This window comes from Protopterus annectens, chromosome 12.part0 (genome assembly GCF_019279795.1).
Source record: "Protopterus annectens isolate FY-2018-M chromosome 12.part0, PAN1.0, whole genome shotgun sequence".
NCBI classification, from domain to species: Eukaryota; Metazoa; Chordata; order Ceratodontiformes; family Protopteridae; genus Protopterus; species Protopterus annectens.
The window spans coordinates 109,415,557-109,435,243 of NC_056746.1; the positions used below are offsets into that span (position 1 = coordinate 109,415,557).

General features: G+C 45.3%; 1 protein-coding gene across 1 annotated transcript in view; it reads right to left on the reverse strand.

The window, feature by feature from the left end:
* USP7 (ubiquitin specific peptidase 7) overlaps positions 1-19,687 on the reverse strand; it is a 3,814,244-nt gene that overhangs the window by 1,710,118 nt on the left and 2,084,439 nt on the right. Inside the window, 1 exon segment of the mRNA XM_044088895.1 lies at positions 8,966-8,979. Within this exon segment, the coding sequence (XP_043944830.1) occupies positions 8,966-8,979 (14 nt within the window).

Consider the following 19,687-nt stretch of genomic DNA (forward strand, 5'->3'; position numbering starts at 1 on the left):
ATGAAGAGGGAAGATACCCACCAAGATCTCGTGTCTCATGGGCAGAGAACAACATCCACTGCAAGTGGAAGAAGAACAATGGCTGCAGCCATTAGGCCTAGAACTTTCAAGACAAACCTGGCTTTGACCTTGTTGCTTTGTAACAGAAGCTGAACAAATTTCTGGATGTCCAGAATCCTTTGATTTGTTAGCCTGGCTAACATTTTGACGGTATCTAACTCTGCCTATAAAGGTGATAGATTGGCAAGGCAAATTCCTAGACTCTTGCAAAGCTGTAAGGTGTAGTCTCTGGACCAAGAAGCTGATCCTTGAAACACTTGGAATCCTCGGCGCCTCAGGTGAGCTGTGACCACCGCCATGCATTTGGTGAACACTCTGGGGCTGAAGTGAGGCCAAAGGGCAGTGCTCTGAATTGGTAATGACTGGCTCCCAGTGAATCTTTATATGATAGCACGATCCTGAAGGTCTATCCAGTTGTCCTTGCCCAGAAAGGGCAGAATGGATTGCAGCGTGACCATCCGAATCTTGCCTTTTGACAGACTTGTTTAGTCTGCTTAGGTCTAGTATTGGTCTCCAATCTGGGACCAAAAAGAATCTTGAGTAGAAGCGGATCCTACCTGGTCTGGCACACTCTGGATCGCTCTTTTTCCCGGGAGTTTTGAAACCACCTGCTTTGCCAAATCCCGTGAGATGTCTGGAAGGGATTGTGATTTTGTAACCCTCGGATATAATCGACTGTACCCACTTGTCTTGTGATAGGGATTGCCAGGCTACTGGGTACAGCCCGACTGCCTCCAAGGGTGGACAGTCCTCAGGGATGCTGAAAGGGCTAAGAGGCTCCCTGTTGCCCTGGTTCTGATTATTGTTACCCCTCTGCCTCTAGGGGTAAACTGACCACGTGTCCGTGTAGCTCCTTCTTCTGACCCTTGGGATATGGTCTAGAAGGAGTGGAAAACTGGACTCCAACGGCAGAAAGAGTTTCATCTGGTCAAAGTATCCTTCACCTGAGGTACAAAGCCGAACCGTCAAAGGGGTGTTGGTGAAGGAAATTACACAGCCGCATCCAGGCTTGGCATGGAGGAGTTAGATATCGAATTCAGGATAGCTAGCTGAGAGGCAATCTTTCCTGAGCCCCAGCAGCTGAAGGATCCTGGACTACTTCTCCCAGTTCCTTGAGAATATCTCGTTGAAGCCTGGTGAAGTGACAAAGGTAATTTTCCATACCTGTCCATGGTCCTAGAATCCTTATTAGGAGGATGGACAGCATAGCATCCACAGAGACACCTTTGGACAGGAACTGTTTGTGATGAACTTGGATGGTCTCCTGGGGACAGGTTCAGCCACTACCTGCATGGAGGTGGAGGGTCGGGATCCGATGTCTGAAAATGAGACATCCTCAGACCCTCCGACTCATCTAAGTCGGTATCAGATGTAGTAGACTCAGGGAGTCTGTGTGTTTCCTGGGTTCCTGCAGGGTCAGGAGAAACCGGGAAACCTGGGCGATGGATCCCTGGGCCTGAGAGCAAGAGGCTGGCAAGAGGCATCTGCAGGCACTGATGAGGGAGGAGCTAGAGGGATAGACCGTTGACCAGGCTCAGAGGCCAGGACACTCATCACCTCAAGGCTCCTCTCCCGAGACCTGAACACAAACAGGAATGGTCGGCGACAAGGGTCCGATGCCACTAGCCCTCGGAGCAGACAGTCCGGATCCCTCCAAGGAAAGTCTCAAGGAGGAGATCGGAGCCGAGGATGACTGGAGCCAAAGGATGTATCGGCTCGCTGTCCCAAGCTCTGGCTCGAACTCTGGTGTGGAGTCGGAGGAGGAATCTCAAGAATGGGGCTGAGTCTGTTGAGACGGGCTATGGAGCATTTGGGCCAGTGCCTGAGACTTCAACAGCCTGCTTACCACCCTCTCCAAATCGTGGTCAGACAGCATGGAAGATCGGGCGGAGCCGATGGAGCCAGGCAACAGAGAAGCATCGGAGGCTTGGACACTGTAGCCTGAGCGTGGCTTAAGAGGTTTTCCTGCCCCTTGCTTAGGAGGAGAACCTTCAGGTTTTAACAAACCTCGGAGGATCTTTCCTGCAGGACTGAGTCCTGCAGGACATTTTCTGACAGCACTGGTCCTAGACATCCTAAAGGATATACACAAACAGTCCCCACAAACACACAACAATCCCTACACAGACACACAGGAAGGGAATAACTTGGGGAACTAGGCCTGACTAAAACTTTAACTGAAAAAATTATTTTAAAAGTTTAAAAAGGAAGGGAATAGGGTGGGCTGTACTAAATACAGGCTAACCTAACACTGAAGGGAAATTAAACCCCTAACTAAACTTTTTTTTTTCTTCTTTAACAAGAAAAACTTACCTCAGCTGGCAAAGGAGACCGATCTGAGGTAGTTCCGCCTTGCATCATGGGATATAGGGTTGCCTCGAGCTGGTAAAAGGAGTTCTCGCATCCAGCAAGAATGAAGGAGAGATTGAAAACTTAACATTAAGCCTTCAGTTGGATGTTTGCAGTCACCACAAATGTTATCAATGAAAGACCCTGTAAGGGTAACAAAGGTAACTTTGAATCAAGTGCCTTACCCATGGGAAGATACAAGCTACATCAAAAGTGATATCACTTTTTTTTTTTTTTTTTTTTTTTACCAAACCTCCAAAAAAACGTGAATGATGTCAACACACACTGATAAGGTGGGTGAAACACATACTACAGAAGTGACGCTCTTATTTAAGTATCTTTCAGTTAGAGTAAATCATAAAACTGTACTGTGCTCATAAGGATAATTACTGCAGTAGTAATCACAAAGCAACACATGGGAGGAGGGTCAAACCCAAATTAGGGAAATACAAGTATCCTCACTCAAAGGAAAGGTCCTCAGGAGGTGAAGATGAAGACAGGGTGCCTTCAGAATCTGAGTAAAGGCACTGTAGAACGAAGGAAAATTGCTCCACATAAGCCAGTTCTTCCTAATCAGAATCATAGGAATTGGGAGTCCCTCAGGCCAAGCCCCAGGAAGATCCTCTCCAGGTCACACCAGAGGGATTCACCCTACAAAATGACCCCCAGCTATAACAATGCTCACACAATTCTAGCTAGCTAGGACATGGAAGAGAACAATGACATGGCGGTCCCCACGAGTGTCACGTCAGAGGTCTCGGACACAGCTGGCCCTGCTGTAGGGTACTGTAAATACACATCACCTAGATCACTGACTAAGTCAGGGTAGGATGTCTGACACAAAGTACAGTTGTGTACACTTACCATAAATGTAGATGTTCGAGTGTATTCACTCTTGCAGTCATTACATTTGGGTAATCTGCTGGCAGGTTGCCCTCAGTCGGCCCGAATTCCAAAGTCTTGGATCCTGCATCAGTGGCGGTCTCCTCTTCCGTGACATCAGGTCATCAGGGGTACAAGACATGCAACAGACGCCATTTTCTTTACTTTTCTTGCCCCAGATGTCAGGTGCCCCCAAAAAGGTAGCAAAATTATGTATATATAAATACATGCATCAATATAAACTTTACCTTAATCTACAAGCAAATACACCACAGAGGTTGTAGAAGATAGAGAAGGAAAGAAACTCCAGAATGAAAGGGGGATGGCGGGCGGGTAACCTGGACTGCAACAGTGAATACACTCAACATCTACATTTATGGTAAGTGTACACAACTGTACTATGTTCTTCGTGTTTCACTGTTGCAGTCATTACATTTGGGAAGAATCCCAAAGCTATGGTTGGGTGGCTGAAGCTAAAGAGCATTAGGTGCGGCTATAAGGCCCTGCAGAACTGCAATGGCAAAGCCTGCCCTGGACTTAGAGTAGAGAGGCAAATGATAATGCTTTGTAAAGGTGTAAACTGAACTCCAGGTAGCAGCCTCTAGAATGTCTTTGGTTGGTACTCCTCTGAGAAAGGCTGCTGAAGTAGCTGCAGCTCTAGTGGAATAAGACCTAATGCCCTTGGGCACAGGTTTTCCTTGGTGCAAGTAGCAGAAACATATGCAATGGCTTATCCACTTTAATATGGTATGCTTTGAAATGGCAATTTCCTTCTGATCCTGCAGCATATGACACTAGTAATTGCTCAGATTTTCTTTGAGCTTTAGTCCTGCTCAAGTAGACTCTCAGCTGTCTGTGCACGTCCAAGGAAAGCAGAATTCTTTCCCCCTTGTTCTGCGGATTTGGACAAAAAGTTGGCAGATGAACAGTCTGTTTAAGAGCCACACTGGAAACCACCTTAGGCATAAATGTAGGATTTGTCCTTAGAGACACCCTGCCTGGGTAAAAGATGATAAAAGGCTCTACAGCCATGAAGGCCTGTAGCTCTGAAACTCTTCTTGCTGAAGTAATTGCTACTAGCAGAGCTGTTTTCCATGATAAGAACTTTATATCAGCAGTAGCGGCTGGTTCAAATGGAGGCAGGATGAGCTTTTCCAACACATAACTGAGGTCCCATGCAGGTATTGGTGATCTTCTAGGAGGCCTTAAATTTTTGGCTCCTCTAAGATACTGCTTTAGTAAAGGATGAGAAAAGACTGGTGGCTCTGTACTGTAATGAGCCGAAATGGCAGAGGCATGACTTTTAATTGATGAAAAAGATAGGCCCTTGTCAAGCATCTCAGTTAAATATTGTAATATCTGAGGAATATTTGTTTCTGCTGTATCATTTCGTTGTGCTTGATTCCAAGCACCGAATCTTTTCCATTTATCAGCATAAGATTTTCTAGTACTAAGCCTTCTGACTTACAAAATGACATCCATCACAGCCTTACTAAGAGGCGTTGCTTGTATAACTATATGATCAGCCATTCTGCCAGGTTCAGTGTCTGGAGTTGATTGTGCAGAATCTGATTGTTTTGCTGGGACAGTAGTTGAGGTCTTTGAGTTAAGGCCCAAGCTGGATATTGAGACAAGTTTCTTAGGATTGGGTACCAGTATTGGCGGGGCCAGTCCGGGGCAATTAGTATCATCTTTGGTTTCTCTTGTCTGACTTTTAGGAGGACCTTGGATAGAAGAGGCAGAGGAGGAAAGGCGTAAACTGACAGGTGTTTACAACTGGAGGATAGGGTGTCCACTTTCCATGCTTGTCTGTGTTTAGTCCTTGTGCAGAATCTTTTCAATTGATAATTTTGAGGAGAGGCAAATAGATCTATGTCTGGGCTCCCCCATTTCTTTATCATGCTTAAGACTTGTGGATCTAGTTTCCACTTGTGAGGATCCATAAGGTTTCTGCTTAAATCGTCTGCCAGAGTATTTTGCTTTCTTGGCAGGAACTGAGCTTGAAGATGTATTTGGTTAAGTCAAAGCCGTGTCCCACAGTGTCATGGCTAATCTGCAAAGGGAGTATAAGTGCGTGCCCCCTTGCTTGTTTATGTACCATATGACCGTGGTGTTGTCCATCTTTATCAGTAGTTGTCCTGGATGAAATAAGTCCTTGAAGGCTGTTAGGGTATTTTGAACAGCTAGCATCTCTTTCTGGTTGATATGTAGATGCATTTGTTTTGGGGTCCATATGCCCTGAATGCATCTTCCTGCCATGTGGGCCCCCCAGACATAATCTGATGCATCTGTTAAGGTTTGGTTGGCATGGGGTGGAGTGACGGCCCGTCCCATGTTTTGGTGACATGCCTTTGCCCACCATAGAAACTCATGTTGTAGGCAGGGAATGAGAGGAATCACTGTTTCTAGACTGACAATGTTGATTCCATAAACTTTTTAGGTACCATTGAAGTTTCCTCATATGCAGTCTTGCACATGGAATTAGTGGGATGCAGGATGCCATGAAGCCCAAAGCCTGCAGAATTTGTCTTGCAGATAACTGGGTTTTTGTTGCCATCAGTTTGAAGTAAGTAGTCAGTTGCCTTTGCTTGTCTGGCGTGATATAAGCTATATGGGCAGTTGTATTGAAGCTTGCAGCCAGGAATGTTATCTTTTGAGAGGGTAGCAGTTGTGATTTGTTTTCGTTTATTGTGTACCCTAGGCATGTTAGAAGTTTTTTCACAAACGCCAGGCGTTTAAGGAGAATGTCCTTGTTCTCTGCTTGAATGAGACAGTCGTCCAAGTAAGGATATATTTGGATACCTCTTTGTCTGCAATATGCAATTACTGGTGCCAGGCATTTTGTAAAGACCCTGGGCGCAGAAAATAAGCCTAAGGGCAGTGCAGAGAATTGGTAATGCATTAAGCCGCCTTGAATCTGAGGTATCTTCTGCATGATTGTCTTATTGGGACAAGCAGGTATGCCTCTTTTAGGTCTAATGTCACCGGCCAAGCATTCTTGCCCAGCATGGGCAGAAGCTGTTGCAAAGTCAGCATTTTGAATTTTGGAATGTCCAGGTATGTGTTCACAATTGATAAATCCAGTATTGGCCAACAGACCTTGTCCTTTCTGGGTACCAAGAACAGTCTTGACTAAAAACCTTGTCCTATTTCCTGTTCTGGTACTGGCTGAATGGCCCCCATATCCACGAGGGACGTAACCTGTTTCTGGGCCTCTGCCCATTGATTTTTTGGCAGATCTGGCCAACTGTTTGCCATTGGCATAGTATGGAAGTGGAGTCTGTATCCTATGATACTATGTTTAGCACCCACGTGTCCTGGGTTAACTGCCAATTTTGAGCAAAAAGTGCTAATTTTCTCCCTAAGGGTGTCGCCAAAAGATAAGTGTTTGGTGCAGGTAGGGGGAAGTCATTGGGACTGTTTTCTGTAGGTTTGCACTTTATCTCCTCCAGATTTGGAGGTTGAACCGCCCCATTGCTTTGACCTGTATGAATCTTGCGCCTGGTATCTGGAACCCTTAGGGCGTCTGGATTTGCCCCTTTGAGCTCTGTCTGACACAGGAAAGGACCAATCTTTTGTAGGCCAGTGTCTACTGAATCTTGGTGGCTGCACTTGTAAAAAGTCTTTTACAGTTTTCATAAACTTACCCTTACCTTCCATTTTCTTTAAAACCTCTTCTGCCTTAATTCCAAAAAAAGTATCATGCTGTAAAGGTGCATCTAACAACTTTAGCTTTAACATGGTCAGGCAAGTTTTGTTCCTTTAACCAGGCATGCCACCTAATCAGAGATCCAGTAATTGCGGCCCTGCAGGAGGCCTCTAAAGAATCAAAACCACATTGCAAAGTATGCTTTCCAACCTGTTCAGCTGCATGCAATAAATTCCTGCATTTCTTTATTTTCTGCACATTCAGAAATCATCATTTTCTGTTTTAGCAATCCCATGACATGTTGTTGATATGTTAGCATATGAAATTGTCAGTTTAAGGCCCTTATTGCCAAGGTAGCAGATGTATAAACCTTTTTCCGCCATCTATGGAATGCGCTTGAATCTCTGTCAGAGGGGGTAGGATTTTTGTTGTAGAAGACTTAACTCCCTTTGGACCCTGTGAAATAGTTTCAGTATATGCAGCAGGGTTTCTAAATAGGAATTTATGTGAGTCAGGGACCCTGTAATATCGGTCAGGCTTGCTGGGAGCCGGAGGTAAGGAGTCAGGGGTCAAGCTTGACTCCAAAAACACATCATCCACGTCTAAAAGAGGGGGCATGGCTAAAGGCCTGTGCTGAAGGAAATCCCTGAGCCTCTTTGATTCTGAGAAATCTTGACTCTCCCAGTGAAAATGCTTCCTCAAAGTATGCAAGGTTTCTTCAAATGAATCCTCAGGAGGTGATGCAGGTGGTATAGACTCCTCTGCATCTGAATCCTCATAGAGAGGTATAGATAATTCCTGTTCAGAAGAGGAATCAGAAGAAATAGAAACCTGATCTGAAGATTCATAATCAGTGTCTTGCCTAGGCCTCTTATCTGGTGGGGGATGGGTACCCCTGATCAAGGTAATAAGGTCTTCAGCCATTTTGAACATCTGTTTTTTAGGCATAGAAGCCTGTGCATGTGGCTCATGCGTCGGTTTTTTAGTTTTAGAAGTTGCTTTTGTCTTTGGTTTTGCAGCTGTCACCGGTTTGATACGCAAATGTTGAGGTCTGAATACACCCTCAGAAGCCAGTGCCTGATCAGCGGCTCCGGACCCATACGAGGGAGATGCATCTGTCGGTCCAACACCTTGAGTATCTTGTGGCATGCTTGATTCCACATGGGTGTCGGTAGAGGCCTGCGTCTCGAAAGTAGTGGATATCAGGGGCTGTGAAAGTGCCTCACTGAGTACCGGCGACTGGCTTAGGAGAAGCTTCGTCAGTTTTGGATCTCGACTGCCTTTCTCTATCCTTTTCTTTGTGTTTTTTTTATGTACCCCGGTAGTCAGATTGCTATCAGATGACATTTCTGGGTAGTTAAATCTGTTTCCAAAATACTTTGAGGCAAAAACATACAGACGCTTAATAGTGCAAAGCCGACAGCCAGGCACATTGTGATCAGGGCCTAGGCAAGGAATACAGTATAGATGGAAATCCTTATGAGGTATTTGCTTCCCACAAGTAATACAATTATTAACTTTTTCTGACATTGGTATGGAGCAAGAAAAAACTTTCCCCAACGAGGTACTTGGCTTTAGTGAAGACTTCGGTTCTGAAACTCAAACTCGAAAATTTCAGTAGTCGGCCGACCGGCACTTGCGAAATGCTTCTGCTTCGGGCACCGCGAAGCAAGAAAGACTACAGAAAATGGCATTGGTTGCATGTCTTGTACCCCTGACGACCTGACGTCATGGAAGAGGAGACCGCCACCGACGCAGGACCCAAGACTTTGGAATTCAGGCCAACTGCGGGCAACCTGCCAGCAGATTACCCAAATGTAATGACTGCATCAGTGAAACACGAAGAACATCAAAGTGTTGTCTGCCTCCAGGAGTGACTTCTCTTCTGCACATCTTCTGGAGGTCTGTGAGAGCCACTGGAAGATACCTTGTGCATAGGTCTAACAACAACATCGGTTAAATATCTGTTAAGGGATTCAGTCCTACACCTGAAAGTCCCATCATTAAAAGGGGCACAAAAGTAACTTGGGGATATCATGCTCAGAGTCCAAGCAGAATAAACAGAATTGAAAGTCCTTCTGTGGAAACAGTTTTCTGCACTTAAAGCAGCTGTTAATTTTGACATTAATCAGACGCAGTAAACAGAAATAGTACTTAAAAAATGGTTTTCCAAAGGGGTCCTTAGTTTAAACTACTGGTCTTTGAGCCTGACAAACAGATGGTACAACAGGCAGAGTTCTGTAATGGATTGACACGCCAAGAAAGTAAAAATGATTTTACCATCCAAGAACTCCTTTATACCACTGATATTGGGTAGAGAGGGTATCTGCCACCTGGAGATGGCAAAATTCTCTGGTATTCAAGACAAACATGGACTCCTGCAGGCAGAAAATCCCAACACTTAGTACTGCAACAATGATTACAATGAACAACAACATGGTGCAGGGTATGCCAAATCAAATGTAAAACTAAACAAAACAACAAGGAAAACAATCTCAGAGGTTCTCTTGGCTGTTTAACACAGGGGAATCAGAAAAATGTGTTTAACACAGAGGAATCAGAAAAAGTTCCCCTAATAAAGCAAAAAAGTAGATTGCGTAAAACAGTCGTCAAATATCTCCTGTTATGGCAAAAATATTTAAATTGACTGCATCATTTTCTTCAAGAAGCATTACTTGACTTACCAAGTTTGCAAATGACTGCAAGCTGGGTGTGGTCATCAATTCCCCAAGTGATGTGGATGCTCTTGCAAGAAGGTCTCGCCCAAACAAATGACTGGTGCCAGAAACATGGCCTCAAGCTGAACGCCAAAAAATGCATCATCATCATCATCCCCTTTGGGGAGAGTGACATCCCCACATATCACATTAATAACGTTCCAAGCACGCAATCAGTCATGAGGGATTTGGGCACCCAGGTTGACAGCAACCTGCTTTTGACCACCATGTTGCTTCTGTTGTACGGAAGGCTTTCTACGTGGCCCACCTCATAAGTAAGGGTATCTCATCCAGGGACAAGGTCGTAACATCCCTGTATTCTTCCCTTATAAGGCCAATATTGAGTAGAATGCTCCCTTCGGCATGTAACTCGCAAAACACATGCAGCAGCTGGAGATACCACAGAGGTTCCTCACCAGAAGAATCCAGGGCCTCAGACATCCACCATACACAGATAGGCTAAAACCCCTGTCCCTTTACAAAGTTTCATACAGACTCCTCAGAGGTGACCTCTGTCTGGCATACAAAGCAATCTCAGACCCTGCCTTGATGGGACTGCTGCATATCCACAAGTTCTACTCAAATAACCCGCATGTGCAATCTCAACCTGGTCTGTGCCAACAACAGGACTAGGCCCAGAGATTCCCCCATCTGTAGAAGTCTCCCTCTCCATGTCAAATATAGTACCTCATTATCCCTTTTTAAGTACAAACTGGATAACTTCATGGGAAACAGAAAACACACCCCTGGGATTCTACCCGTGTCCCTGTTTGACAGGGACTTTGGATGCTGACTTGTCTAAACATGGGCTAAACTGTTGGCTAGGTTTATAAGGGCCGCAGAGCAAATAGCCTAGTAACTTTCTATGATCCTATGTAATGTAAATCATAACATACAGTCAGATGATGAAACTCCACTAACATCCTAGACAGTAGGTAAAGTACAGTAAAGTAAGTACAGTAGGTAAGGTAAAGGATGAAGCAGTAAAACCTGCAAATACACGGAACCACATTTAAAATAATTAAAGGGTATTTCAATAATGACATAACAGCATAAGAAAATGTGCTATATAATGGAATGCACACCTACAGTAAAATATTGCACATTATCTTACAATGAAACCAGATCGCATGTTTCTGACGGAGAATCACTGAACTTTTGTTAAGTTGATAACAATATGCAAACTCCTTCACCTCTTAAAACAGCACTTTGTATAACAAATATCCCCCTCAAGGACGCACACCTAAAGCTGGTCTTTCTGGGTGGTTAAACAATCCCATATCAAATGAAAGCCCCAAGAGAATACCCTTCCCTTGACACCACATCCAACTTGGTGTTTTCTAAAGGTATGCAAGGAAACCAAAGCTAAAGCTAAGCAAGCATCACCTGCCCTTTTACAAAAGCATTAGTGAAGAAGGCCTTAGTGGTAGCAAACTCTAGTCAGATAAGCCTTGGAAAAAGGCAGTGGTTTTCTACACTTATTACAAAAAATGTAATACATGCACAGTGCCACCTTGCCACATAGAACACTGCACCCTAACATGTTCAAGTGAAAGTTGGCTGCCACTGCTAAAAGATTTTTTTTTACATTTCCAAGAAGAATCAGAACTGCCTGCGAAACACCTAGACAATGAAAATACTCCCCTTTACTGGTATTGTCTGTGTGAGGGTGGGGGTCAATTAACTGGTTCAAATCCATATTTGTGGCCACTTTCAGCATGAATAAAGGGTTAATTGAGAAAAAAGTATCCTTCTGTATGAAAAAACAAAAAGGCATTCAACATACAGCACTCTAAAATTATGAAATTCATTTGGCAAATATGACTGCTACCAAAAAACTGTTTTCAAAGACAGGGTTCCACTGAAGAAGCTGTTTCAAAACAAGATGGTTACATTTTGCAAAACAAAATTAAAATTCTACATTGGTCTTTGGTGTTGATCTGCTGAAACAGCTGTTAAAAAGGCCATGAATACCACAAATGAAAGCAGACATTCTATTAACTCTCTGGTGAAGTTTAGATACAAATGAAAAGTGAACTTTGAGAAGCGCACACTACAGTTAACAATTTAACAAACAATCCAGAACAGCTGCAACACGGGATCCATAAACCAATCAGAAGCATAGCAATTGTTACTTTCCCTTCCTATGCATTCCTCCTCTTGGGTCTCTGAACAGAGGTAAGGAAATGGATGACTCTGTGAGTTTAAGCAGCACCCCTGACCATCATTAAAAGTAAAGAAATTACATGGTTAGTTTAAGAGCATGACAATAAGACAAGAAGCTTCTTAGGTGTGTAGCTGAGAATGGTTCTACAGGGTTTCAGACAAGATTTACTTACTTTTTTTTTTTTTTTTAGAGTATAAAGACATAAAAATGGAAATCATACTTGGCAAAGCCAAAATGGAGCTATAAAACAGATTCATCTGCTTTCAAAAGAAAGAAAAAAAATGGCAGGAAGGGAAGTTAAGGAGCCCTCATGATTATAGACTATAGCATCTTTGGATGGCTGTCTGCAGGTAAATAAGACAAAAGTCACTGCCCTTGCCAATGGGTGGCGATACAAAAAGATCACAGAAAGACTTCCCAAACATATGAGCTTAAACATCACTCGAGGAATTAAACAGGAAGTGATTATGCCTGTCTAACACAGGACAGGTTTTTCTTTGGACATGGAAGGCTATCTCAAAGTTGTGTAACAATATAGCCCATTCTTTCAGCAAGATGGCCATCTTGCAGACTACCAAGAAGGCTGCACATTGAGTAACAGCTTAATTCAAGATCTCCCAGTGAGAAAACAAATTTAACAGAGAAAGCCAGTGGATCTATACTTATGGGGAAATTTCAGTAACTGGATAAGTGCACTGCTTGGATGCCAGGAAGAAAAAAAGATGTATAAAATCTTACCATAACCACAGACGTCCTTCTCTTCTAAGTTGCAGTATTCTGTACAGTTGGGATTTTCTCTTGTTGCTACCTGAATGCCTGGCCAGTATACAAAAGTTGGAAGTCACTGCATGGCGAGTGGGATGCCTGACATGCCTAGCTGAGCGTGGGCAATAAAAGTGACGTTTGCATGCGCTAGACCTCAGAACTGAGCCCCCCCAGTCGGAACAAGACCCAGAAAGGGTAGTGCAAGTTCCGTGCCATCCAAGAAGGGAAATCCCTATTATCTGGAGGGATACGAGGGAGGGAAGGAATACTGCAAACACGGAAGAGAAGGACATCTATGGTTATGGTAAGATTTTACCCAACTCTTCTATGTCCTTCTATTCACATGTGGCAGTATTCTGTACAGTTGGGTGAGTGCCAAAGCTCACTGTGAGGAAGGGGGTGGTGGCCTAGTAGAGTTCTCCAGGAATCCATGGAGGATAGCTCTGGCAAATCCAGCTCTGGACCTGGAAATCTGGTCTATTTTGTAATGATTGGTGAAAGTGTGTACAGATGACGAAGTGACTGCCTCAAGAACAGTGGAAGTTGTCCGGGCCTTTGAAGAAGGTGCCAGATGAAGTCATCGCCCTAGTGGAGTGTGCTTTAACAGTGCCTCATAAAGGTTTCCCATGGTGTGTGTAACAAAAGGTAATATCTCTGGAAAACCTGGCTGAGATAGTTTGCTTAGCTACTGCTTTCCACAGGGCTCTGGGTGGAAGGAGACAAACAATTGGTCAGACTGTCTTTTGGAATTAGTTTTGTGCAGACAGAACCTAAGCTGTCAGTGCACATCAAGGGAATGAAGTACTCTCTCACTGTCCCCCTGTGGGTTGAGAAAAAGTAGGTAGGTGGATTACTTGGTTTGGAGAGTTACCCTGTCTCTGTGGAAGATGAGGAAGGGTGTAACAGCGACGAGAGCTTGCAACTCAAATGCTTCTAGCTGAGGTTAATGCCACAATCAGAACAGTCTTCCATGTGCAGTACTTTAGGGAAGCTTTGGGTACTGGCTCAAAAGGTGGAAGTGTGAGCTTCTCTAAAACATAATTCAGGTCCCATGGAGGTGCAATGGGCTTTCCTTGGTGGCCTGATGTGAAGCACCCCCTCCCCCCCAAAGAACAGTTTTGCAGGTAATCTGGAAGCTAAGGGGGGGGGGGGGGGGTTCCAGAGGAAGGCAGGCAGAAATGGTAGACAAATGGGCCTTAATGGGGGAGAATGCTGACCCTGCCTGCAAAAGTTCACACAGGTTAAGACAGCACCTGGGGAACCTCACTTTGTAATGGGTCCAACTGCCTCCTAAGACACCATATGGAGAATCTTTTCCACTTGGACATGCAAGATCTCCTGGTATTAAGTTTCCTGGCCTCCTGCAGGACTGTGAACATGTCCTTGTTGTATAGGTGTCTGAAAGGGATCAGAATCCTATTACCCACAAGGTGAGATGCAGAAATTGCCAATGTGGGTGGATCTGGGATCCTTTGTCGTGTGCAAGAAGGTCCACTCTGTGGGGTAAAGAAAAGCTGTGTAAAATGTCACCATAACCATAGATGTCCTTCTCTTCCATGTTGCAGTATTCTGCATATGGGTTTACTCCTAGTCTTGCATATGGCCAGTATACAAGGGTTTTCAGTCCCTCTTAGGAGAGTTTGACGTCTGACTTGGCTAAGGGAACGAGGGCCATAAAAGTGACGTTGGCACGCACCAGCCCTCAGAACTGAAAGCCCTAGTCGGACCCAGTCCTAAAAGGGCAATGCCAGTTCAGTGCCACCCAGATAGGGAAATGTACCCAAACAGGAGGGGAAGGTGGGTGAGAAGGAATACTGCAACATGGAAGAGAAGGACATCTATGGTTATGATAAGATTTTACAAAACTTTTCTAGGTCCTTCTATTCCCATGTTGCAGTATTCTGCATTTGGGTGAGTGCCAAAGCGGACTGTGATAGGGGAGGTGGTCTAGAGGCAGATTGCAGGAATCCATGAAGGATAGCCCTGGCAAATCCTGCCCTGGATCTAGAGATGCCGTCAAGTTTGTAGAGTTTGGTGAAGGTGTGAACAGAAGACCAAGTAGCTGCCTCCAGGATAGTAGAGGTGTCCAGACCCTTAAAGAAGACTCCTGAAGAAGACACGGCTCTGGTGGAATGCACTTTAACTGCCACTTGCAGAGATTTACCATGGAATTGGTAGCAGAAGGTGATGGCCTTCGAGATCCAAGTAGAGATGGTCTGCTTGGACACTCCCTTCCTCAGGGTTCTAGGGTGGAAGGATGCAAAGAGTTGGTCAGTCTGTCTGATGGACTTAGTTTTACGCAGGTAAAACTGTATTGTCTCTTACTGTCCCCCTTTAGGTTGGGGAAAAAGACAAATAAGTGTATGGCTTGGTTAAGGGACAGGTCCATTCACCACCTTAGGCATGAAGGATGGGTTAGTTCTAATGGTAACCCTTATCCTTGTGGAAAACTAGAAAGGGAGGAATAGCCATAAGGGCTTGTAGTTCTGATACTCTTCTGGCTGAGGTCGGAGCTACTAGCAGTACAGTCTTCCTTGTGCAATGTTTTAGAGAGGCTTTATATGCTGGCTCAAAAGCGGGAAGCGTAAGCTTTTCAAGCACATAGTTAAGATCTCAAGGAGGAGGGGAGGGTTTCCTGTGAGGTCTGAGGTGAAGTACCCCTTTAAGGAAGAGCTTAAAAGGAAGCCTGGATGCTAAGAGTGGGTCCAGAGGAAAGCATGCTGAAATTGCAGACAGATGACCTTTGATGGATGAATAAGACAAGCCAGTCTGCAGTAACTCAAACAAATAAGACAGGACTAGAGTGGATTCACTAGAAAGTGGGACCAGCTGTCTTTTGTGACACCAAGAAGTGAATCTTTTCCACTTCGAAAGGTAGAATTTTCTTGTATTTAGTTTCCTGGCCTCCTGCAGGCCATTGAGCACGTCCTCGCTGTAAAGGTGTCTAAAGGGGATCAGAATCCTATCAGCCACAGGGAAAGTTGTAGAAGCTGCCACTGTGGGGTGACTCAGTGACCCCTTGTGTTGTGTGAGAAGGTCAGCTCTGGGGGGTAACTTGTGGTGACTGCCCTTGGACAATTGTAGAAGTAAGGGGAACGACAGCTGTCTGGGCCAGTAGGGAGTCACCAAGATTTTTGGTGTGTCCTGCTGAATGTTCAGTAGGACTTTCGAAATTAGCAGGATGGAGGGGAAGGTATATAAATTACTTCCCCTTCCAGGAGATTGAGAAGACAACGGTTGCCAGTGCATGGGGTTCTGGTGTCCTGGTGCAAAAAAAAAAAAAACAGGAAAGTGCCTTTTGATGGAGGAGGCAAACAGGTCTATTTGAGGTATACCCTGTGGACCAGATCCAGGAAAACATCTCTGTGAAGCATCCATTTGTGGTTCCTTGTGATGGTTCTGTTCAGATAATCTGCCTGGGACTTGTGGAGGGGGGGAACGTAGGCTGCCTGCAAAGCAAGTCCCTGTGAGGTGGCAAATTCCCAAACCAGAAGGACTAGTCTGCAGAGCAGGTAAGACTTGGTCCCTTCCTGCTTGTTGAGATACCACAGCACAGTGTTGTTGTCTGTGTAAATATTCAATGGGCCCTGCTCTAGGAAAGGTGGAAACAACTGGAGGGCGAGAAGAATTGTACTCATCTCTCGATCACTGGCGTGTTCCAGTTTGTGAGGATGTGGTCACAGGCCCTGCACCCCTCGATGGCCCAGAGTTGTTCCTAGCCCAAATCTGAGGCATCTGTGTGCATGCACTGTGCGGGCTGAAGTGGTTGGAGGGGAAGACCTGGGTTGTGACTTACCTGTGCCAACAACCATTGTATTTCCTTTGTTAAGCAAGGGAGAAGAGGCACTTTGTGCTTCAGATGATGGAAGTGTTGTGTCCAGACTGATGGAAGATACCATTGTAACTTTCTCATATGCAGTCTTGTTAAAGGTAGCATGGGGATGGTGGCTGCCATGTAGCGCAACAGCCTAAAAAACTGCCCTGCTGTCACACCTGTGGAGTGAAGGGCCAGAAGCAGATGTTCCATCAATGAGCTCACTTTGAGGGGTGGTAAATATGCTTCCTTGAGGTCTGAGCGTAACCTGCACCTGAGGAAGACAATGTCTATGGGTTGGCTGTAGATGTGATTTACATAAGTTTAGCTGGAATCCCAGGGACTGTGGAAGGGCCACTACAATGTGGATGTGCAGAAGGAGGGTCTCTTGTTTGGCAGCCTGGATCAGCATTTCGTCCAGGTAAGGAAACATCTGTATTCCCTTTGTCCTGCAATAAGCAATCACTGGGGTCAAGCATTTTGTGAAGACTCTGGGGGCAGTGGGGAGGCAAGGCAGAGAAATGCAAGTGAGAAGAACCCACTAAGAAAGTACAGCTGTGTACACTTAACATAAATGTAGATGAGACAGCGTATTCACTGTTGCAGTCATCACATTTGGGTTATCTGTCTGCAGGTAGCCCTCAGTCAGCCGGAATACCAGAGACTTGGTATTTCTGCATTGGTTGCTGTTGCTCCAGGTCTGACATCAAGGATATAAAAACAGACAGCCGACGCCATTACATCAGTTTTTTTTGCCCCAAATGTCAGGAGGTCCCCAACAGGGAGCTAAGCTATGGTGGAAAAATCTCCAACAGTAAAAAGTAATACCAATACCCCTGCAAGGGGTGAGTAGTATACACAGAGGAGAGAGCGAGAAGGGGGCTGGAGGGAGGGAAACCAAGACTGCAACAGTGAATACACTCGAACATCTGCATTTATGGTAAGTGTACACAACTGTACTATGTTTTTCATGTTTCACTGTTGCAGTCATCACAATTGGGTAGATTCCCAAAGCTGTAGAAAGGGTGGTGGCAGTCAATAATTGTTTGGGCTGTCTAGTATGCCCTGCAAGACTGGAGTTGCAAAACCCACCCTGGATTTGGAAAATATAGGTAGGTGGTAATGCTTGGTGAATGTGTGCACAGAACTCCAGGTAGCAGGCTCCAGAATGTCCCTGGTAGGGACTCCCCTGAGGAATGCTGTAGAGGAAGAAGTTCCCCTAGTGGAACGTGTTCTGCCCCCTGAGGGTTTAGCTTTCCATGGTGTTTGCAGTGGAAATGGATACAGTGTGCTATCCATTTGGAAATTGTCTGTTTTGAAATGGCCTTGCCCTCTGCCCCTGGTGCAAAACTAAGTAGTAACTGGTCAGATTTCCTGAAGGGCTTAGTCCTATCAAGGTAGAATCTGAGCTATCTGTGGACGTCCAAGGAGTGCAGGATCCTTTCCCCTTTATTTTGAGTATTAGGGAAGAAGGTAGGCAAATAGACAGACTGGTTGGAAAGCCACACTGGACACCACTTTGGGCATAAAGGAAGGATTAGTCCTGAGGGAGAGACTGTCAGCATGAAAAAAATGAAGGGTTCCAAAGCCAGAAGAGCTTGTAGCTCAGACACACTTCTCGCTAAAGTGATGGCCAGGAGCAATGCAGTTTTCCAAGAGAGGAGTTTTAAGTCTGCTGACGCTGCAGGCTCAAAAGGTGTGAGCTTTTCCAGGAGAAAGGTAAGGTCACAAACAGGGGTGGGTACTCTCCCTGGTGGCCTTCAGTTGTTTGCCCCTCTCAGGAACTGTTTGATAAGAGGGTGAGAGAATAGGGGTGGCTCAGAGTTGTAAAGGGCCGAGATGGCAGAGGGATGGATCTTAATGGAGGGAAAGGATAGGCCTCTGTGGAGTAGATCTGCTAAGTAATCCAGGATTAGAGGTAGGGAGGGCAGAGTTGTGCCTCTCCTTTAGACTGAATCCAGGAGCAATACCTTTTCCACTTATCAGCACAGGATTTCCTTGTAGTGGGTCTTCTACCTTCAAGAATGACATCCAGCACTGACTTGCTTAGGCTGGTGACTGGGTGAGAATTCAAGGAATAAGCCAGGCTTCAAGATTTAGGGTTTGCAGTTGTGGATGCAAGATCTGTCCCCCCTGCTGACTGAACAGGGTCGGGCTCTGGGATACGTGCCATGGTAGGTACCAGTGCTGGCGTGGCCAGTCTGGGGCAATCAGAATTCTCCTTGGTCTGTCCTGTTTTATCTTTAGCAATATTCTTGAGAAAAGGGGCAGAGGGGGAAATGCATAGATTGATAGGTTTACCCACTGGAAGGATAGGGCCATCCACTTTCCAGGCCCTGCTGTGAGGTGTCCTGATGCAGAATTTGCTGAGCTGGTGACTGCAGGAGGAGGAAAAGAGATCTGCCTTTGAGGTCCCTTATTTCTGAGTCAGAAGGCTGAAGGTGCTAGGATCTAATTGCCATCGTGTGGGTCTACGAGATTTCTGCTTAAGTCGTCTGCCAGTGAGTGTTGTTTGACTGGCAGGAATTGCGCTTGCAGATGGACCTGCATGTCCAAAGCTGTATTCCACAGGGCCATGACTATCCTGCAGAGTGGGTTCCCCCCGCTTGTTGATGTACCACATAACTGTGGTGTTGTAGGTTTTTATTAGCAGGGGTCCTGGTGACAGTAGGGATCTGAAAGCTGTTACAGCATGCTGCACAGCTCAGCTAGCATCTCTTTCTGGTTGATGTGCAGAAGTATTTGACTTGGGCTCCAGTGGCCCTGAATGCACTTGTCGGCCAGGTGTGCCCCCAAGCATAGTCTGATGCATCTGTGGTTAGGGTCTGGGTGGCGTGGGTTGAGTAAAAGGCAGTCCCTTGTTGTGGTTGCATGCTGCAGACCACCAAAGAAAGTCTGCCCTTAGGCAAGGTATGATAGGAATGACGGTTTCCAGGTCTTAAGAATGTTGGCACCAAAGACTTTTGAAGTACCATTTAAATTTCCTCATATGCAGTCTGGCATATGGAATTAGTAGGATGCATGAGGCCATGAACCCTAGGGCCTGCAGGATTTTCTTTGCAGATAGCTGGATTCTGGTGGCCATTTGAGTGAAGTAGTCTGTCAGATAGGCTGTTTTTTCTGGAACAAGGAATGCCATCTGAGATGCTGTGTCCAAGCTTGCTCCCAGGAATACAACTTTTGTCTGGGGCTAGTTGATGGCGTAACCCAGGGAGGTTAGATGATTTTTTTTTTTTTTTTTACAAATGTCAGGTGCTGCAACAGCATTTCCTGACTGTCTGCCT